Source organism: Petromyzon marinus, chromosome 25 (genome assembly GCF_048934315.1).
Source record: "Petromyzon marinus isolate PM22_M1 ecotype Great Lakes invasive population chromosome 25, UKy_Petmar_22M1.pri1.0, whole genome shotgun sequence".
NCBI classification, from domain to species: domain Eukaryota; kingdom Metazoa; phylum Chordata; class Hyperoartia; order Petromyzontiformes; family Petromyzontidae; genus Petromyzon; species Petromyzon marinus.
Genome location: NC_133691.1, coordinates 19128151 through 19149387, shown reverse-complemented (window position 1 = coordinate 19149387; position 21237 = coordinate 19128151). Strand labels below are relative to the sequence as shown.

At 44.3% G+C, this 21237-nt stretch overlaps 1 protein-coding gene across 1 annotated transcript in view; it reads right to left on the bottom strand.

The window, feature by feature from the left end:
- Window positions 1-944: 944 nt before the first annotated feature.
- The window catches only part of LOC142929096 (uncharacterized), a 101605-nt gene continuing 81312 nt past the window's right edge, over window positions 945-21237 (bottom strand). Inside the window, exons 2-3 of the mRNA XM_076069548.1 lie at window positions 12993-13143; window positions 945-2608 (exon numbers count right to left, since the gene is read on the bottom strand). Coding sequence (XP_075925663.1) covers window positions 1020-2608; window positions 12993-13143 — 1740 coding nt within the window. The 3' untranslated portion in view covers window positions 945-1019. The remainder of the gene's footprint in view (window positions 2609-12992; window positions 13144-21237) is intronic.

Sequence of the window (21237 nt, the reverse complement as noted above, 5' to 3'; positions counted from 1 at the left end):
GTCACCCGACCAGCAGGAGTCACGTGTGTGAGCAGTCCGTGAATGTCGCCGGGCTATGGTGATGCAGTGGTGTGGGTTGGACAAGGGGCGGATGATGATGTCTGTCGTGGAAATCTGTGGAGCGGCATGGAACAAAAGTGGGACGGGTGGCCCAGTGTGGAGCAGGAGCCGCTCGGCTGGGACGAAGGTGGGGAGGAATCCACTGATCCGGTGGAGGCGTGGGGAGGAGGGCGGGACGCCGCGTGAAGCGCGACTCGTGGGAGTGGTGCCAGGCAGAAGGGGCACCTGGGACTCCGTACGCGGGACCCCGGCCGTTGCACCTGGGCTGGGGGGGGATCCGCTGCCCTGCAGGTGGAGCGAGGCCGGGGGGAAGGTGCTCTCGGTCCGGGTGGATGGGACGAATCAATGCGGATGGAGTTGAGGATTCGAGAGGAGGTTTGCGGAGGCGGGGAGGAAGGCGGCTGTTGCGGGACTTGCGGTAACGCTGCCGTGAAGAATAGGGAGCAAAAGACTCGTGTGCCGGGCCCGGTCTGGTATCAAGGTGGCGTGGAGGAACCCAGGGCTCTGGTGGAGGTGGAGGCAGGTGGAAAGCAGGGAGCTCCCAATCCTGGGGGTTAGCTTGATTACTCATGGGTGGAGGTGATGGTGCGAGTGGCGGTGGTGGCGATAGTGGCAGTGGAAGCGATGGCAGAAGTGGAGGTTGAGGCAATGGCAGGAGTGAAGGTGGAGTCGATGTCAGCAGTGGGGGTAGAGTTGATATCAGTGGTGGAGACAATGGCCTGAGTAGAGATGGAGGCGATGGCAGCAGTGGAGTTGAGGATTCGAGAGGAGGTTTGCGGAGGCGGGGAGGAAGGCGGCTGTTGCGGGACTTGCGGTAACGCTGCCGTGAAGAACAGGGAGCAAAAGACTCGTGTGCCGGGCCCGGTCTGGTATCACGGTGGGGTGGAGGAGCCCAGGGCTCTGGTGGAGGTGGAGGCAGGTGGAAAGCAGGGAGCTCCCAATCCTGGGGGTTAGCTTGATTACTCATGGGTGGAGGTGATGGTGCGAGTGGCGGTGGTGGCGATAGTGGCAGTGGAGGCGATGGCAGAAGTGAAGGTTGAGGCAATGGCAGGAGTGAAGGTGGAGTCGATGTCAGCAGTGGGGGTAGAGTTGATATCAGTGGTGGAGGCAATGGCCTGAGTAGAGATGGAGGCGATGGCAGCAGTGGAGCCGATGGCCCGATTGGAGGTGTAGGCGATGGCAGCAGTGGGGGCGATGTCCTGAGTAGAGATGGAGGCGATGGCCTGAGTAGAGGTAGAGGCGATGGCCTGAGTAGAGGTGGAGGCGATGGCCTGAGTTGAGGTGGAGACGATGGCCTGAGTAGAGGTGGAGGCGATGGCCCGAGTAGAGGTGGAGGCGATGGCCCGAGTGGAGGTGGAGGCGATTGCCTGAGTGGAGATGGAGGCGATGGCCTGAGTAGAGGTGGAGGCGATGGCCTGAGTAGAGGTAGAGGCGATGGCCTGAGTTGAGGTGGAGACGATGGCATGAGTAGAGGTGGAGGCGATGGCCTGAGTAGAGATGGAGGCGATGGCCTGAGTAGAGGTGGAGGCGATGGCCTGAGTAGAGGTGGAGGCGATGGCCCGAGTGGAGGTAGAGGCGATTGCCTGAGTGGAGGTGGAGGCGATGGCCTGAGTAGAGGTGGAGGCGATGGCCTGAGTGGAGGTGGAGGCGATGGCCTGAGTAGAGGTGGAGGCGATGGCCTGAGTGGAGGTGGAGAAGATGGCCCGAGTGGAGGTGGAGGCGATGGCCTGAGTGGAGGTGGAGGCGATGGAAGCAGTGGAGGTGGAGTTGATATCAGTGGGGGAGGCGATGGCCTGAGTAGAGATGGAGACGATGGCCTGCGTGGAGGTGGAGGCGATGGCCTGAGTAGAGGTGGAGGCGATGGCCTGAGTAGAGGTGGAGGCGATGGCCCGAGTGGAGGTGGAGGCGATGGCCCGAGTGGAGGTGGAGGCGATGGCCCGAGTGGAGGTGGAGGCGATGGCCCGAGTGGAGGTGGAGGCGATGGAAGCATTGGAGGTGGAGTTGATATCAGTGGGGGAGGCGATGGCCTGAGTAGAGATGGAGGCGATGGCCTGAGTAGAGGTGGAGGCGATGGCCCGAGTGGAGGTGGAGGCGATGGCCCGAGTGGAGGTGGAGGCGATGGCCCGAGTGGAGGTGGAGGCGATGGAAGCATTGGAGGTGGAGTTGATATCAGTGGGGGAGGCGATGGCCTGAGTAGAGATGGAGGCGATGGCCTGAGTGGAGGTGGAGGCGATGGCAGCGGGGGAGGCGATGGCAGCGGTGGAGGCGATGGCCCGAGTAGAGATGGAGGCAATGGCCCGAGTGGAGGTGGAGGCGATGGCCCCAGTGGGAGCGATGGCCTGAGTGGAGCTGGATTCTTCAGGTGAGGAGCACAGCTCTGCTTGGTGCCGGGGCTGTTTCCCCTCCCCTGCGCCCGCCGCTTTCGTCTCCGCGCCGCGGCCATACGAGCCCAGGGACTCGGTGCTCGGCCGAGACCTCCACTTTTCTTTCTCTGCAGCGCCCGGGAAATCTTCCTCCTTCCGGTCCTCATCCTCATTCTCATCGCTCTCTGCAAAAGTTACGAAAAACATCAACGGCGTCATTAGCTGAATCTCCCTGCTCCGTGTCTGTGAGTGCGTTGTGACCCTGGGGACAGACTTGCGAGTTTGTTTTTTACGTTTTTGAGCCAGGAGGCCAGGATTGGGAAAAACTTGGGCCACTTTTCATCCAGGCAACTGAAGAGCAGCACAGACTAAGTCTTACTTACCAAACATTTAAACTAACAACAGCATACTCTTTGGTTTCTTTCGGTAAAATCACGTAGATAGAAAAATAACTAATAAAGTGAAACCTTGGATTGCGAGCATAATTCCTTCTGGAAACGTGCTCTTAATCCAAAGCACTCGTATATCAAAGCGAATTTCCCCCATAAGAAATAATGGAAACTCAGATGATTCGTTCCACAAACCAAAAATACCGTATTCATATAAAAAATATTAATACAAAATACCTTTTTATATTTTTATTATTTAATATAAAGTAATCAAATTTATTCATTACATTTAATCGTGGCTGGTGTGAGGGAGAGGAGATAGAGGATGGTTATTGTGTAGGACGACTTTCACTTGCAGTACAGTTACTAAAGAACAGTCACTACACATGGACACAAAATAAAAAAATGCTTTACGCACACACACGTATTCACAACACTACAGTACTGTAGTAAACAGTATACACGTAGTCACAACACTATAGTACTGTAGTAAACAGTATACACGTGGTCACAACACTATAGTACTATAGTAAACAAGATAGGTTCGCACGGATGTTGACTATACGAGTGAGGCACACCGACTGAGACCGAGCATGGGAGAAGATTACCCACAATCCCGCAGTATACACGTGGTCACAACACTATAGTACTATAGTAAACAGTATACACGTGGTCACAACACTATAGTACTGTAGTAAACAGTACACACGTGGTCACAACACTATAGTACTGTAGTAAACAGTATACACGTGGTCACAACCCTATAGTACTATAGCAAATACAGTATACACGTGGTCACAACACTACAGTACTATAGTAAACAGTATACACGTGGTCACAACACTATAGTACTGTAGTAAACAGTACACACTTGGTCACAACACTATAGTACTGTAGTAAAGAGTATACACGTGGTCACAACACTATAGTACTGTAGTAAACAGTATACACGTGGTCACACTATAGTACTATAGTAAACAGTACACACGTGGTCACAACACTATAGTACTGTAGTAAACAGTATACACGTGGTCACAACACTATAGTACTGTAGTAAACATTACACACGTGATCACAACACTATAGTACTGTAGTAAACATTACACACGTGGTCACAACACTATAGTACTGTAGCAAACAGTGTACACGTGGTCACAACACTATAGTACTATAGTAAACAGTACACACGTGGTAACACCACTATAGTACTGTAGTAAACAGTATACACGTGGTCACAACACTATAGTACTATAGTAAACAGTATAGACGTGGTAACACCACTATAGTACTATAGTAAACAGTATACACGTGGTCACAACACTATAGTACTGTAGTAAACAGTATACACGTGGTCCCAACACTATAGTACTATAGTAAACAGTATACACGTGGTCCCAACACTATAGTACTATAGTAAACAGTATACACGTGGTCACAACACTACAGTACTATAGTAAACAGTATACACTTGGTCACAACACTATAGTACTGTAGTAAACAGTATACACGTGGTCACAACACTATAGTACCATAGTAAACAGTATACACATGGTCACAACACTATAGTACTATAGGAAACAGTATACACGTGGTCACAACACTATAGTACTGTAGTAAACAGTATACACGTGGTCCCAACACTATAGTACTATAGTAAACAGTATACACGTGGTCACAACACTATAGTACTGTAGTAAACAGTATACACGTGGTCCCAACACTATAGTACTATAGTAAACAGTATACACGTGGTCACAAGACTATAGTACTGTAGTATACAGTATACACGTGGTCACAACACTACAGTACTATAGTAAACAGTATGCACGTGGTCACAACACTATAGTACTGTAGTAAACAGTATAGACGTGGTCACAACACTATAGTACTATAGTAAACAGTATACACATGGTCACAACACTATAGTACTATAGGAAACAGTATAGAACGTGGTCACAACACTATAGTACTGTAGTAAACAGTATACACGTGGTCCCAACACTATAGTACTATAGGAAACAGTATACACGTGGTCACAACACTATAGTACTGTAGTAAACAGTATACACGTGGTCCCAACACTATAGTACTATAGTAAACAGTATACACGTGGCCACAACACTATAGTACTGTAGTAAACAGTATACACGTGGTCCCAACACTATAGTACTATAGTAAACAGTATACACGTGGTCACAAGACTATAGTACTGTAGTATACAGTATACACGTGGTCACAACACTACAGTACTATAGTAAACAGTATGCACGTGGTCACAACACTATAGTACTGTAGTAAACAGTATAGACGTGGTCACAACACTATAGTACTATAGTAAACAGTATACACATGGTCACAACACTATAGTACTATAGGAAACAGTATAGAACGTGGTCACAACACTATAGTACTGTAGTAAACAGTATACACGTGGTCCCAACACTATAGTACTATAGTAAACAGTATACACGTGGTCACAACACTATAGTACTATAGTAAACAGTATACACGTGGTCACAACACTATAGTACTATAGTAAACAGTATACACGTGGCCACAACACTATAGTACTGTAGTAAACAGTATACACGTGGTCCCAACACTATAGTACTATAGTAAACAGTATACACGTGGTCACAAGACTATAGTACTGTAGTATACAGTATACACGTGGTCACAACACTACAGTACTATAGTAAACAGTATGCACGTGGTCACAACACTATAGTACTGTAGTAAACAGTATAGACGTGGTCACAACACTATAGTACTATAGTAAACAGTATACACATGGTCACAACACTATAGAACTATAGGAAACAGTATAGAACGTGGTCACAACACTATAGTACTGTAGTAAACAGTATACACGTGGTCCCAACACTATAGTACTATAGTAAACAGTATACACGTGGTCACAACACTATAGTACTGTAGTATACAGTATACACGTGGTCACAACACTACAGTACTATAGTAAACAGTATGCACGTGGTCACAACACTATAGTACTGTAGTAAACAGTATAGACGTGGTCACAACACTATAGTACTATAGTAAACAGTATACACATGGTCACAACACTATAGTACTATAGTAAACAGTATACACGTGGTCACAACACTATAGTACTGTAGTAAACAGTATACACGTGGTCCCAACACTATAGTACTATAGTAAACAGAATACACGTGGTCACAACACTATAGTACTGTAGTATACAGTATACACGTGGTCACAACACTACAGTACTATAGTAAACAGTATGCACGTGGTCACAATACTATAGTACTGTAGTAAACAGTATAGAAGTGGTCCCAACACTATAGTACTATAGTAAACAGTATACACATGGTCACAACACTATAGTACTATAGTAAACAGTATACACGTGGTCACAACACTATAGTACTGTAGTAAACAGTATACACGTGGTCACAACACTATAGTAAACAGTATACACATGGTCACAACACTATAGTACTATAGGAAACAGTAAACACGTGGTCACAACACTATAGTACTGTAGTAACCAGTATACACGTGGTCCCAACACTATAGTAATGTAGTAAACATTACACACGTGGTCACAACACTATAGTACTGTAGTAAACAGTGTACACGTGGTCACAACACTATAGTACTATAGTAAACAGTAAACACGTGGTCACAACACTATAGTACTGTAGTAAACAGTGTACACGTGGTCACAACACTATAGTACTGTAGTAAACAGTACACACGTGGTCACAACACTATAGTACTGTAGTAAACAGTATACACGTGGTCACAACACTATAGTACTATAGCAAATACAGTATACACGTGGTCACAACACTACAGTACTATAGTAAACAGTATACACGTGGTCACAACACTATAGTACTGTAGTAAACAGTACACACTTGGTCACAACACTATAGTACTGTAGTAAAGAGTATACACGTGGTCACAACACTATAGTACTGTAGTAAACAGTATACACGTGGTCACACTATAGTACTATAGTAAACAGTACACACGTGGTCACAACACTATAGTACTGTAGTAAACAGTATACACGTGGTCACAACACTATAGTACTGTAGTAAACATTACACACGTGACCACAACACTATAGTACTGTAGTAAACATTACACACGTGGTCACAACACTATAGTACTGTAGCAAACAGTGTACACGTGGTCACAACACAATAGTACTATAGTAAACAGTACACACGTGGTAACACCACTATAGTACTGTAGTAAACAGTATACACGTGGTCACAACATTATAGTACTATAGTAAACAGTATACACGTGGTCACAACACTATAGTACTATAGTAAACAGTATAGACGTGGTCACAACACTATAGTACTATAGTAAACAGTATACACGTGGTCACAACACTATAGTACTGTAGTAAACAGTATACACGTGGTCCCAACACTATAGTACTATAGTAAACAGTATAAACGTGGTCCCAACACTATAGTACTATAGTAAACAGTATACACGTGGTCACAACACTACAGTACTATAGTAAACAGTATACACTTGGTCACAACACTATAGTACTGTAGTAAACAGTATACACGTGGTCACAACACTATAGTACCATAGTAAACAGTATACACATGGTCACAACACTATAGTACTATAGGAAACAGTATACACGTGGTCACAACACTATAGTACTGTAGTAAACAGTATACACGTGGTCCCAACACTATAGTACTATAGTAAACAGTACACGTGGTCACAACACTATAGTACTATAGTAAACAGTATACACGTGGTCACAACACTATAGTACTATAGTAAACAGTATACACGTGGTCACAACACTATAGTACTGTAGTAAACAGTATACACGTGGTCCCAACACTATAGTACTATAGTAAACAGTATACACGTGGTCACAAGACTATAGTACTGTAGTATACAGTATACACGTGGTCACAACACTACAGTACTATAGTAAACAGTATGCACGTGGTCACAACACTATAGTACTGTAGTAAACAGTATAGACGTGGTCACAACACTATAGTACTATAGTAAACAGTATACACATGGTCACAACACTATAGTACTATAGGAAACAGTATACACGTGGTCACAACACTATAGTACGGTAGTAAACAGTATACACGTGGTCCCAACACTATAGTACTATAGTAAACAGTATACACGTGGTCACAACACTATAGTACTGTAGTATACAGTATACACGTGGTCACAACACTACAGTACTATAGTAAACAGTATGCACGTGGTCACAACACTATAGTACTGTAGTAAACAGTATAGACGTGGTCACAACACTATAGTACTATAGTAAACAGTATACACATGGTCACAACACTATAGTACTATAGTAAACAGTATACACGTGGTCACAACACTATAGTACTGTAGTAAACAGTATACACGTGGTCACAACACTATAGTAATGTAGTATACAGTATACACGTGGTCACAACACTACAGTACTATAGTAAACAGTATGCACGTGGTCACAACACTATAGTACTATAGTAAACAGTATACACATGGTCACAACACTATAGTACTATAGTAAACAGTATACACGTGGTCACAACACTATAGTACTATAGTAAACAGTATACACATGGTCACAACACTATAGTACTATAGGAAACAGTATACACGTGGTCACAACACTATAGTACTGTAGTAAACAGTATACACGTGGTCCCAACACTATAGTAATGTAGTAAACATTACACACGTGGTCACAACACTATAGTACTGTAGTAAACAGTGTACACGTGGTCACAACACTATAGTACTATAGTAAACAGTAAACACGTGGTCACAACACTATAGTACTATAGTAAACAGTATACACGTGGTCACAACACTATAGTACTGTAGTAAACAATATACACGTGGTCACAACACTATAGTACTATAGTAAACAGTAAACACGTGGTCACAACACTATAGTACTATAGTAAACAGTATACACGTGGTCACAACACTATAGTACTGTAGTAAACAGTATACACGTGGTCACAACACTATAGTACTGTAGTAAACAGTATACACGTGGTCACAACACTATAGTACTGTAGTAAACAGTATACACGTGGTCACACTATAGTACTATAGTAAACAGTATACACGTGGTCACAACACTATAGTACTGTAGTAAACAGTATACACGTGGTCACAACACTATAGTAATGTAGTATACAGTATACACGTGGTCACAACACTACAGTACTATAGTAAACAGTATGCACGTGGTCACAACACTATAGTACTGTAGTAAACAGTATAGACGTGGTCACAACACTATAGTACTATAGTAAACAGTATACACATGGTCACAACACTATAGTACTATAGTAAACAGTATACACGTGGTCACAACACTATAGTACTATAGTAAACAGTATACACATGGTCACAACACTATAGTACTATAGGAAACAGTATACACGTGGTCACAACACTATAGTACTGTAGTAAACAGTATACACGTGGTCCCAACACTATAGTAATGTAGTAAACATTACACACGTGGTCACAACACTATAGTACTGTAGTAAACAGTGTACACGTGGTCACAACACTATAGTACTATAGTAAACAGTAAACACGTGGTCACAACACTATAGTACTATAGTAAACAGTATACACGTGGTCACAACACTATAGTACTGTAGTAAACAGTATACACGTGGTCACAACACTATAGTACTGTAGTAAACAGTATACACGTGGTCACAACACTATAGTACTGTAGTAAACAGTATACACGTGGTCACACTATAGTACTATAGTAAACAGTATACACGTGGTCACAACACTATAGTACTGTAGTAAACAATATACACGTGGTCACAACACTATAGTACTATAGTAAACAGTAAACACGTGGTCACAACACTATAGTACTATAGTAAACAGTATACACGTGGTCACAACACTATAGTACTGTAGTAAACAGTATACACGTGGTCACAACACTATAGTACTGTAGTAAACAGTATACACGTGGTCACAACACTATAGTACTGTAGTAAACAGTATACACGTGGTCACACTATAGTACTATAGTAAACAGTATACACGTGGTCACAACACTATAGTACTGTAGTAAACAGTATACACGTGGTCACAACACTATAGTACTGTAGTAAACATTACACACGTGATCACAACACTATAGGACTGTAGTAAACATTACACACGTGGTCACAACACTATAGTACTGTAGCAAACAGTGTACACGTGGTCACAACACTATAGTACTATAGTAAACAGTACACACGTGGTCACACCACTATAGAACTGTAGTAAACAGTATACACGTGGTCACAACATTATAGTACTATAGTAAACAGTATACACGTGGTCACAACACTATAGTACTATAGTAAACAGTATAGACGTGGTCACAAAACTATAGTACTATAGTAAACAGTATACACGTGGTCACAACACGATAGTACTGTAGTAAACAGTATACACGTGGTCCCAACACTATAGTACTATAGTAAACAGTATACACGTGGTCACAACACTATAGTACTGTAGTAAACAGTATACACGTGGTCCCAACACTATAGTACTATAGTAAACAGTATACACGTGGTCACAACTCTACAGTACTATAGTAAACAGTATACACTTGGTCTCAACACTATAGTACTGTAGTAAACAGTATACACGTGGTCACAACACTATAGTACCACAGTAAACAGTATACACATGGTCACAACACTATAGTACTATAGGAAACAGTATACACGTGGTCACAACACTATAGTACTGTAGTAAACAGTATACACGTGGTCCCAACACTATAGTACTATAGTAAACAGTATACACGTGGTCACAACACTATAGTACTATAGTAAACAGTATACACGTGGTCACAACACTATAGTACTGTAGTAAACAGTATACACGTGGTCACAACACTATAGTACCATAGTAAACAGTATACACATGGTCACAACACTATAGTACTATAGGAAACAGTATACACGTGGTCACAACACTATAGTACTGTAGTAAACAGTATACACGTGGTCACAACACTACAGTACTATAGTAAACAGTATGCACGTGGTCACAACACTATAGTACTGTAGTAAACAGTATACACGTGGTCACAACACTATAGTACTGTAGTAAACAGTATACACGTGGTCCCAACACTATAGTACTATAGTAAACAGTATACACGTGGTCACAACACTATAGTACTGTAGTATACAGTATACACGTGGTCACAACACTACAGTACTATAGTAAACAGTATGCACGTGGTCACAACACTATAGTACTGTAGTAAACAGTATAGACGTGGTCACAACACTATAGTACTATAGTAAACAGTATACACATGGTCACAACACTATAGTACTATAGGAAACAGTATACACGTGGTCACAACACTATAGTACTGTAGTAAACAGTATACACGTGGTCCCAACACTATAGTAAACAGTATACACGTGGTCACAACACTATAGTACTGTAGTATACAGTATACACGTGGTCCCAACACTATAGTACTATAGTAAACAGTATACACGTGGTCAAAACACTATAGTACTATAGTAAACAGTATACACGTGGTCACAACACTATAGTACTATATTAAACAGTATACACGTGGTCACAACACCATAGTACTGTAGTAAACAGTATACACGTGGTCACAACACAAGCAATCGTCTTCAGGTGAAATAATACAGCAGGCGGACTGCTGAGACAGGAAGAAATGTAGCGAGAGAGCTACTGCAACCAAAGGTTACACTATATACGTTTGTGGTGGGATTTGCAAGTAAATGTAAGATCGCAGAGCAAGCATACCCCGGCTAATCCCTCGGCTACTCCGAGGGGGAGTGGGAGCGGAGGGGCTGCCGTAACGGGCGAGATAGTGGGGGTGAAATTTACAGAGGGTACAAGCTGATAGAAAGAGGATCAAACTCAGCAAACTTAGAAATGTAATGCAACTCATTGAGTCGGCCAACACAACAAATAATACTTTGCCTGGTTGATCACCGTCCTTCTCTGCTTGTGTGTCTCCCTGTGTGTGGGGAGCGGTGGTGCAGCTGTTAGCGCTACGCTGCGCTATGAACCTGGCGACCCGGGTTCGATTCCCGCTCACGGCCAACACCAGTGACGATTATCTGAACCGGTCCCGGGCCTCCCCTAGGTCGACTCAGCCTCAAATGAGTACCTGGTGCGGTGTGTAAACATCGCCACTAGGGAGACAAAGGCGGTCGGGCGTGGTGCTGGCCACCCACCCCCTCGTGTACTGTTCCGGCCTTCACAGGTGCTCGCTAACAGCACTTGCCCCTACAGTCTGTTCAGGCTATACGGGGGATCTTTGTGTCTCCCTGTCTGTGTTTGGTCTCTCTCTCTCAAATTTAGTTTCACCTGATGACGACTGCTTGAGTTGCAATCGAAACGTCGTATTCTATTATTTTGTTTATTTTTTCTACGTGACTTTACCGAAAGACCATTGAGTAACAACAGTGTTTTTACGAATCACAGCTAAGAGACAAACAACATTATATTTTCTATTAAACATAACATTTTAATAACATGTTAAAAAATACTTTAAATCTCATCACTGCTCCTCATACTCAATCCGTGATCAGTGCCGGATTATCCTCGGAACAAAATAATCATTAGCTGTGGGCCCCGCACTTTCAAGCGCCCCGCGCTAAATGATCTCACCCTATAAATCCCCGTTCAGTGATTCTGTACTTGCTCTATTACTATAGTAAAATTACAATTACTTTACTATGCAAGTTAAAAACTTCGTGCTTTATAATTGTGTTTTTTTCATTTATTCTGGGCACCTTTATAATATAAGCTACAGGACCCGCACGAGCTTAATCCGGCACTGTCCGGGATACTGTTCCAGTGCCCAACCAGGCTGTTGAAGACACCGTGAGTGGAGTTGAGGGGGATCGGTGGAGGTGTGAAGGGGGCGAGTGATGCCGACGGGCTGCGAGGGGGTCATCCGAGAGGGTGCCCAGTGGGGAGATGAAGCAATGAAATCGCTCCACGTGCAGGTGCTGGGTGGATTACTGCACAGCGGCATCGTGGGAGGTGGCGACGGCTCGTGGAGGTCTCTACCCACTAGTGGATTGACCATGGCTGATGGTGGTGATGATGATGGATGTTGCTCACTCACTTGGCGACGTATGAAACGCCAGAGATGCACGGCGATGTGCAGGGTGTTCAGCAGCATGGTGGAGCTGATGGCCTCCTTGCAGCCGCTGTACAGCTGACCTACAGCGTGGAGCAGAGCAGGGAGCGCGCTGTCCACTATGGCCTGGCAGCTGCTGCTCAGCTCACCCATAGCCTGCAGGAGGGCAGGGAGCACGCTGTCCACAATGTCCTCACTGTGGCTACTGAACATCGGTCCCCAGGTGGCGACCCCTGCTGATGCAGAGACGTTCTTCACGAGTCCCGAGTAGTTGATCGTGGTGGTGTTGGAGCCGTTAATGTCCGAACCCCCACGCCGAGATCCTCCGAGGAGCTCCACCATCGGCTGCGTGAGCAGCAGAACCACAGTGAGGACAGCCGTGAAGATCGCCATGGTGGTGGTGGTGGTGGCGAAGGTCTCTGAAGAACTCGAAGTGGAGGAGCAGCGTGGGGCGAGGTGGTTTCCTCTCCAGGAGCCGACTCCACTCTGACCTCTGCCGTGACGTCACCGGGCCATGACGTCACCGTGACGTCAGAGGTTTCCACGGCTCTTACGTCATTATAGCATTTGGAACGTGGCTGTGCAATGGAACATCAACACGTGATGCACTACAACACTGTATTGTTTATAGAATTGTAATACAATACTAATTATTCACATCTGAGACAGAACATCGGCAGAGGAGGGAGCCTCACTCCTCACTTCTCCCAACCAGCTTAAAAGTCGCTACGAATCTTAACAGCGTTCATTGAAGCTCTGTGGATGTGTAGGCCTTACTTTAACATATATTTCTGTGACCAGTCACAAGCTAATCCCTTAGCTATTTCAATGCTAAATTACTAGTTGCCTCCGTGGATGTGTAGGTTTTTACTTTAACATAGCCATTTCCGTGACCAGTCACAAGCTAATCCCTCAGCTATTTGCACAAGCTAATCCCTTAGCTATTTCAATGCTAAATTACTAGTTGCCTCTGTGGATGTGTAGGTTTTGACTTTAACATAGCCATTCCTGTGACCAGTCACAAGCTAATCCCTTAGCTATTTCAATGCTAAATTACTAGTTGCCTCTGTGGATGTGTCGGTTTTGACTTTAACATAGCCAATTCCGTGACCAGTCACAAGCTAATCCCTCAGCTATTGATATGTAAACCCCTTTGTCAAGGTGCCTTACTTCTCCCAACCAGCTTAAAAGTCGCTACGAATCTTAACATCGTTAATTGAAGCTCTGTCGTCCCGACAGTACTGTACCTTTCACCTAAAGACGGCCGCTTGCGTTGTGGCCAAAACGTCGTGAGAATTTTATTGTGTTTTTTTATTATTTTATTCTCATTCTACGTGACTTTACCGAAAGAACCAAAGAAAATAAAATAATAAAGATATAAAACAATAAAATTCCCCAAATCAAAATTCATATACTGTTGATTTATTCACTCCATCTCCGCAGTGGACACTGCCGATTGTGTTCCTTCCTTAGCTCCCATTCCCACGTTAGTCTCGACCACCGGCCGTCATCACTTCAAGTTGTGTGTCCTGCCTCACCCCACCTTTCTAAACTAAAATTACGTCCTTAATTATATGAAGTCATATGAAGTTCAATTGACTTGTCCGTCTTCCAGTATCAGTGTAATTCTTAGGATGTGCATCATCTCTACGCTTCCTTGTGCATTTCTAAACATTGGTTCTATTTTCCGTTTGTGATGCATCTGTTTGAAAAAAAACGTTCTGCTTAAGGCATATGGCTCAGTTACGTTTCATTATTAAGTTAAGATAACAATAAGCACTTTGTTCTGCCCTGATACACCTCTCTTAATCATTTTCATCCGTCTTCCCCTTCAACAACCGCCCTACGTGTAGATGCACTTCTGTGTTTTCAAGGCTGTGTCCCTGTTCTTTTTGCGTTCAGTTTGTTATTCCCCCGCACCTCCAGTAAAGCATGGTTGGCTGCGTACGGTGCGAAAGAAGTTCACCATGCAAACATACGCTGCGTTGAAAAATGATTCTACTGACTGCAGACCAATCCTGGACAGAGTTCTCAATACGAGTGCAATATCGAGGGTACAGATCAATACCAACTGAACACAGATGCTAATTCATGGACGGGTGGCAACTCTAGCCATGCCCATGCAAACATACACAACATCTTGACCATGAATCGCCTATGCGGCAGATTAAATGTCAAGCATTATACATTGAATTTCGATCTACTTTTGTTCGTTTTGATTTATTTTGGCGCAGTTTCAAGTAAGTATTTTTAATAGAATTATTGTATTGCCATTTACTGTATAATTGTGATAATAGACCAAGCACTGAGACATTGCCCAGGGTTGGTCTACAATCGAAAAGGTGGCAACCCCATAGCACACCCTCATGTGTTCCAGTGTTAACACATCGTATGTTTGTATCTTGAAATTCTTTCGCACCGTACGTAGCCCACCGCTCCCCCCACCACACACGTGCACAGCAGCTCCAGAGAGCGACTTTTGGGTCAGAGGTAGCCGCATTGTACTGGGGCCGTCCATAAATGAGGGGGGGGGGGGGTTGAGAAATGTGACGTCACATCAAAATGCGCAACTTTAAATAACTATAGACAACACGTTCTACGTAATTAAATAGACTTTTTAATAAATATTTTCTCCTACAACATCAGAGTGCAGCGCCACATTAAATAAGCACCACGATGACAATAGTTTAAAGCGATATGAAGCATGCTTTATTTTGGGGGGGGGGGCACAGCTTTGTACCGTCATATTTGAGGGGGGGCTCTGACTCTTTGTGACGCCGCGTGACGATGGGAGGGGGGGTCAAAAATCGTCTAAAATCGCGTGACGTCATTTATGGACGGCCCCCACAGCGTGAAATAGCGCAACAAACCAAACCCGCGTACAGCGAGGGAAGCCCTGGCTGGTTTATCATTCATTAATCTCCAGTTCAGTCACAAACGAATCTCTTAGAGCCGAAGGCGCGATTCAGTATCACGTTGGCATGCCGTGTCAACCCGTACGGGGTTACCCCGTATTGGTGTACAGGGAGATTGAGTTCTCAGGTCCATACGGCTTACTAGAGCCGTTTCAAAACGGGCAAAACAATGTTTTGTGTTTCTCCCCTTGTGATGGGATTTTGTAGGATGAACGTTGAGATTTGTAAGGGGCACGGGGTGACCAATAAGGTCTGAATTGGTCTGTAATAAGAGAGGCAATGGTTAGGGGTTGACAGGTGTGCGTTGGCACTGCGTGCCACGTCGCGTTGTCATACAGCTGACACTCCGATGAGCAATGATTCGGCGACGCACGGTGCCAAAGGGGCCGTCCATAAATGACGTCACGCAACTTCTGACGATTTTTGACCCCACCCCCCCATTGTCACACGGCGTCACAAAAAGTCAGACCCCCCCCTCAAATATGACGTCACAAAGCTCTGGCCCCCCTCCCACCAAATAAAACATGCTTCAAATCGCTTTAAACTATTGTCATTGTTGTGCGTATTTAATGTGGCGCTGCACTCTGATGTTGTAGGAGAAAACATTTATTAAAAAGTATATTTAATTAAGTAGAACGTGTCGTCTATATTTACTTAAAGTTGCGCATTTTGATGTGACGTCACATTTCTCACCCCCCCCCCCTCGTCACACATCGTCACAAATGTCTGATCGCCCCCCCCCCCCAGGTGCGTGACGTCATTTATGGACGGCCCCAAAGACGTTCAACATTCGTGCGTATCCGCCGTGATGTGGGGCGAAGTAATATTCTAATCTTATTATCCGCGATGCCTGCAGGATTAGCTTTTTTCTTCTTCGTCTTCCAAAGCAGATTATTAATGAGAATATTGATGGAATTTCCCCCAGTGCATGTTGGCTGGGGAAGGGCTGTTTAAGACCCGCGGTGAACCCGCTCATCTCCACGTATCGGCATGAAATGATAAAATCGCAGATTTTCGGAAGCGCGTTCGTTTCAAGTGGATGCTTGTTGTCAACACCGCCATATTGACAGCACTCGCAATCATCCCATACTCAATTGAAACTCTTCTTAAGTAATTGCTTATTGTGTTTAGTTCCTTGTCCTTATCTCATACCTCCGATTAGCACGGTGGGCTACGTACGGTGCGAAAGAATTTCAAGATACAAACATACGATGTGTTAACACTGGAACACATGAGGGTGTGCTATGGGGTTGCCACCTTTTCGATTGTAGACCAACCCTGGGCAATGTCTCAGTGCTTGGTCTATTATCATAATTATACAGTAAATGACAATACAATAATTGTATAAAAAATACTTACTTGAAACTGCTCCAAAATCAATCAAAACGAACAAAAGTAGATCGGAATTCAATGTAAAATGCTTGACATTTAATCTGCCGCATAGGCGATTCATGGTCAAGATGTTGTGTATGTTTGTATGGGCATGGCTAGAGTTGCCAACCGTCCGAGAAATAGCATCTGTGTTCAGGTCGTATTGATCTGTACCCTCGATATTGCACTCGTATTGAGAAATCTGTCCAGGTTTGGTCTGCTATCAGTAGAATCATTTTTCAACGCAGCGTATGTTTGCATGGTGAACTTCTTTCGCACCGTACGCTGCCAACCATGCTTTAATGGAGGTGCGGGGGAATGACAAACTGAACGCAAAAAGAACAGGGACACAGCCTTGAAAACACAGAAGTGCATTTGCACGTAGGGCGGTTGTTGAAGGGGAAGAGGGATGAAAATTATTAAGAGAGGCGTATCAGGGCAGAGCAAAGTGCTTATTTTTATCTTAACTTAATAATGAAACGTAACTGAGCCATATGCCTTAAGCAGAACGTTTTTTTCAAACAGATGCATCACAAACAGAAAATATAACCAATGTTTAGAAATGCACAAGGAAGCGTAGAGATGATGCGCATCCTAAGAACAACACTGATACTGGAAGACGGACACGTCAATTGGACTTCATATGCAAATTAAGGACGTAATTTTAGTTTAGAAAGGTGGGGTGAGGCAGGACACACAACTTGAAGTGATGACGGCCGGTGGTCGAGACTAACGTGGGAATGGGAGCTAAGGAAGGAACACAACCGGCAGTGTCCACTGCGGATATGGAGTGAATAAATCAACAGTATATGAATTTTGATTTGGATAATTTTATTGTTTTATATCTTTATTATTTTATTTTCTTTGGTTCTTTCGGTAAAGTCACGTAGAATGAGAATAAAATAATAAAATGACACGATAAAATTCTCACGACGTTTTGGCCACAACGCAAGCGGCCGTCTTTAGGTGAAAGGTAACTGTCGGGACGACAGAGCTTCAATTAACGATGTTAAGATTCGTAGAGACTTTTAAGCTGGTTGGGATAAGTGAAGCACCTTGACAAAGGGGTTTACATATCAATAGCTGAGGGATTAGCTTGTGACTGGTCACGGAATTGGCTATGTTAAAGTCAAAACCTACACATCCACAGAGGCAACTAGTAATTTAGCATTGAAATAGCTAAGGGATTAGCTTGTGACTGGTCACAGGAATGGCTATGTTAAAGTCAAAACCTACACATCCACAGAGGCAACTAGTAATTTAGCATTGAAATAGCTAAGGGATTGGTTTGTGCAAATAGCTGAGGGATTATCTTTATTATTTTATTGTTTCCCTTCTACGTGACTTTACCGAAAGAACCAAGAATATAGTATATGAATTAGATCATTTATTTATTTTGCTAACTTTACAATTAATCGTACATTTTTATTGTACTAGTTTAATGTCTTCAGGTTTAGTTTCTAATTCTCTAGGATAAAACAAGTTATTTTGTCAAAAAGAATGACGTTAATTGGCGCATACATTGAAAGTGCAATTTTAAATGAACCGTGTCAGTCTTCAAATACTGTTCTGGTTATTCCCACCTTGTTGGTGTCCCTATTGTCTCCTGCACCCACTAACAACGGAGTTATTGTTGGGATGGAGAGAAGCACAGCCAGCAGCCAGCCAGGAAACTCGAGACATAGAATATATTAATAGCAGCATGACTTACACTGCTACAGCAGCGAGGTGGTCATGTAACTATTTACATTCTCTGTGTCGCAAACATTAAATGGCAACTAATCTTTCCGTGGTACGCTTGTCCCCACGATTTGAGGACCAATTCCTTAGCGAAGGATTTACTACCAATTGAAGGATGATACAAGTGAAATGTGAAGTGGTAAGATTGATCTTAGATCATTGCAAGCCAATCCCAGATTCTGAGTGCGGAGTGACTCGGCAGGGCCGACGGCGTGAGCCTGGCACCTTGGGAGTTGTCATGGTCAGGGAGCAATGAGGCCGCGTTACCGGTTGTCTTAGTTTTGGGGAATTCTGTGTCCAGAACTCTGATCCACAGTAACGATGAAACAAACACAATGTAGAAAAAAGAACAGTTGCAAATGTTGCAGGAAATTGAAAGGCATTTTATTACAAAAATCATTACCATTCACACAAACAGTATAGTATTATAGTAGTTCGAAAATTAGACTGTAGAAAATAGTCATGTGTAATGATGAAAAATACTTGAATATAACATTTATCATTATCTTATTAGAATATATGAACGTGTAATGGCAAATTAAAACGATGCGATACGATTTGACAATCCTTTACAGCGATACACTTAATCCAGTGAAGTTGAATGTGAACGCTGAAACACGTAAATATTACTGAACATATCGTGAATAGAATAAACTGATTTAACAAAATATCCATACAATTAAAACATCAATGAAGCAGGTTGCTGGAATGGATGCTCCAGGCGCCACTCTACGCGTGAGTGGTGCCAGTGGACTGAGAGGCCGTGCCAGGAGTCGCTGTCGCTGGCTGCTCAATGACCACCACCCTCTCGGCCGCTGCAGGGAGGGCGCTGCGCTGAGCCTTGAACTTCAGCTTCCCGTCTTCAGTCATGCAGCAGCTCACGCTCTGCGGGTCCACGTCCCTGGGCAGCTGCGTCTCCCTGTGGAACTCCTGGCAGCTGTGGCTGTAGCTGCCGCTGCTGACTTCTCCGCTCTTCACCTCGCGCCGTCCGGCCACCACCAGCTTGTCTCCAGACACCTTCACGGCCAGGTCCTGTGGGGAGAAGTCCTGCACGTCCAGGGACGCGACAAACCCGCCTCCCTGCTCCTGTGGATCTTCAATCTGGAACCCACTGCTCACGGCCGGCTGCTGCAGCAGTGCGTCTCCGAGGCTGCCCGGAGCCCGCGTGTGGCTGCTGAGCTGATCGACTCCACGGAAGATTCTCTCCATCCTCTCGATCTCGCTCCTCATGTCTCGCTGCAGCTGCTGGAAAATACTTTCACCGCGGGGGTTCCAGACCGGCCAGCCTGGCCAGACGCTCCTCTCCATCACGTGCATCGCAGGGAAGTAAACACTGAGGGCCATGCTTGTTGATGTGCTTCACAGTGAGGCTCGCTTCAGCTGTGAGCGCTGCTCCCTCCTCCGCCGATGTTCTGCCAGTGCAGCTATAGGAGCTGCTTTTATAGCCCTGGCAGTAGCTATGAGCAGATGCCAGGGGGAGCCAGAAGCGTCCAGAATGACGCAGCTGCTCCCAGGGCTTCCCTCATCCACAGCAAATAGCAGTGACTCAAACCTGGGGTTCAGCTGTGTGACGTCTTCTCTAAACTAAAAATGATATTTCCATTGGAAACAAGCAGGCAAGACACAACTTTAATACACTATAGTACACCAGGACAGTGATATTTTGAAATGTACATATTGTCAATGAGAAAACGTGGTGTGCATTTGTGTAATTCCTTCACGTAAAGTCCTGGTCACAAAAGCAAAGTTTATGGGGAATAATAATACCCATTTTATATAGTTTTGAGGCATAAGCAATTAGAAAATAACACTTACTACCCAGGAACAAAAATCGTGTTACATAGTGAATTATCAGTGCAGAGCGAATTCCATGGCAGTAAACTGCTCACAGACTGCAGCCCGAGACACGAGTCACGCTCTTGATTCTGTGCGGATGGAGGAAGCCCCTGGGAGCAGCTGCGTCATTCTGGACGCTTCTGGCTGCCCCTGGCATCTGCTCGTAGCTACTGCCAGGGCTATAAAAGCAGCTCCTGTAGCTGCACTGGCAGAACATCGGAAGAGCAGGGAGCAGCGCTAACAGCTGAAGCGAGCCTCACTGTGAAGCACATCAACATGGAAGCATGAGATGTCCTTAATTAACGCTAAGACACATTAATCAAAAACGCTAAAACACCTATTAGCAACATCAGTAAGGATGAGCGCTT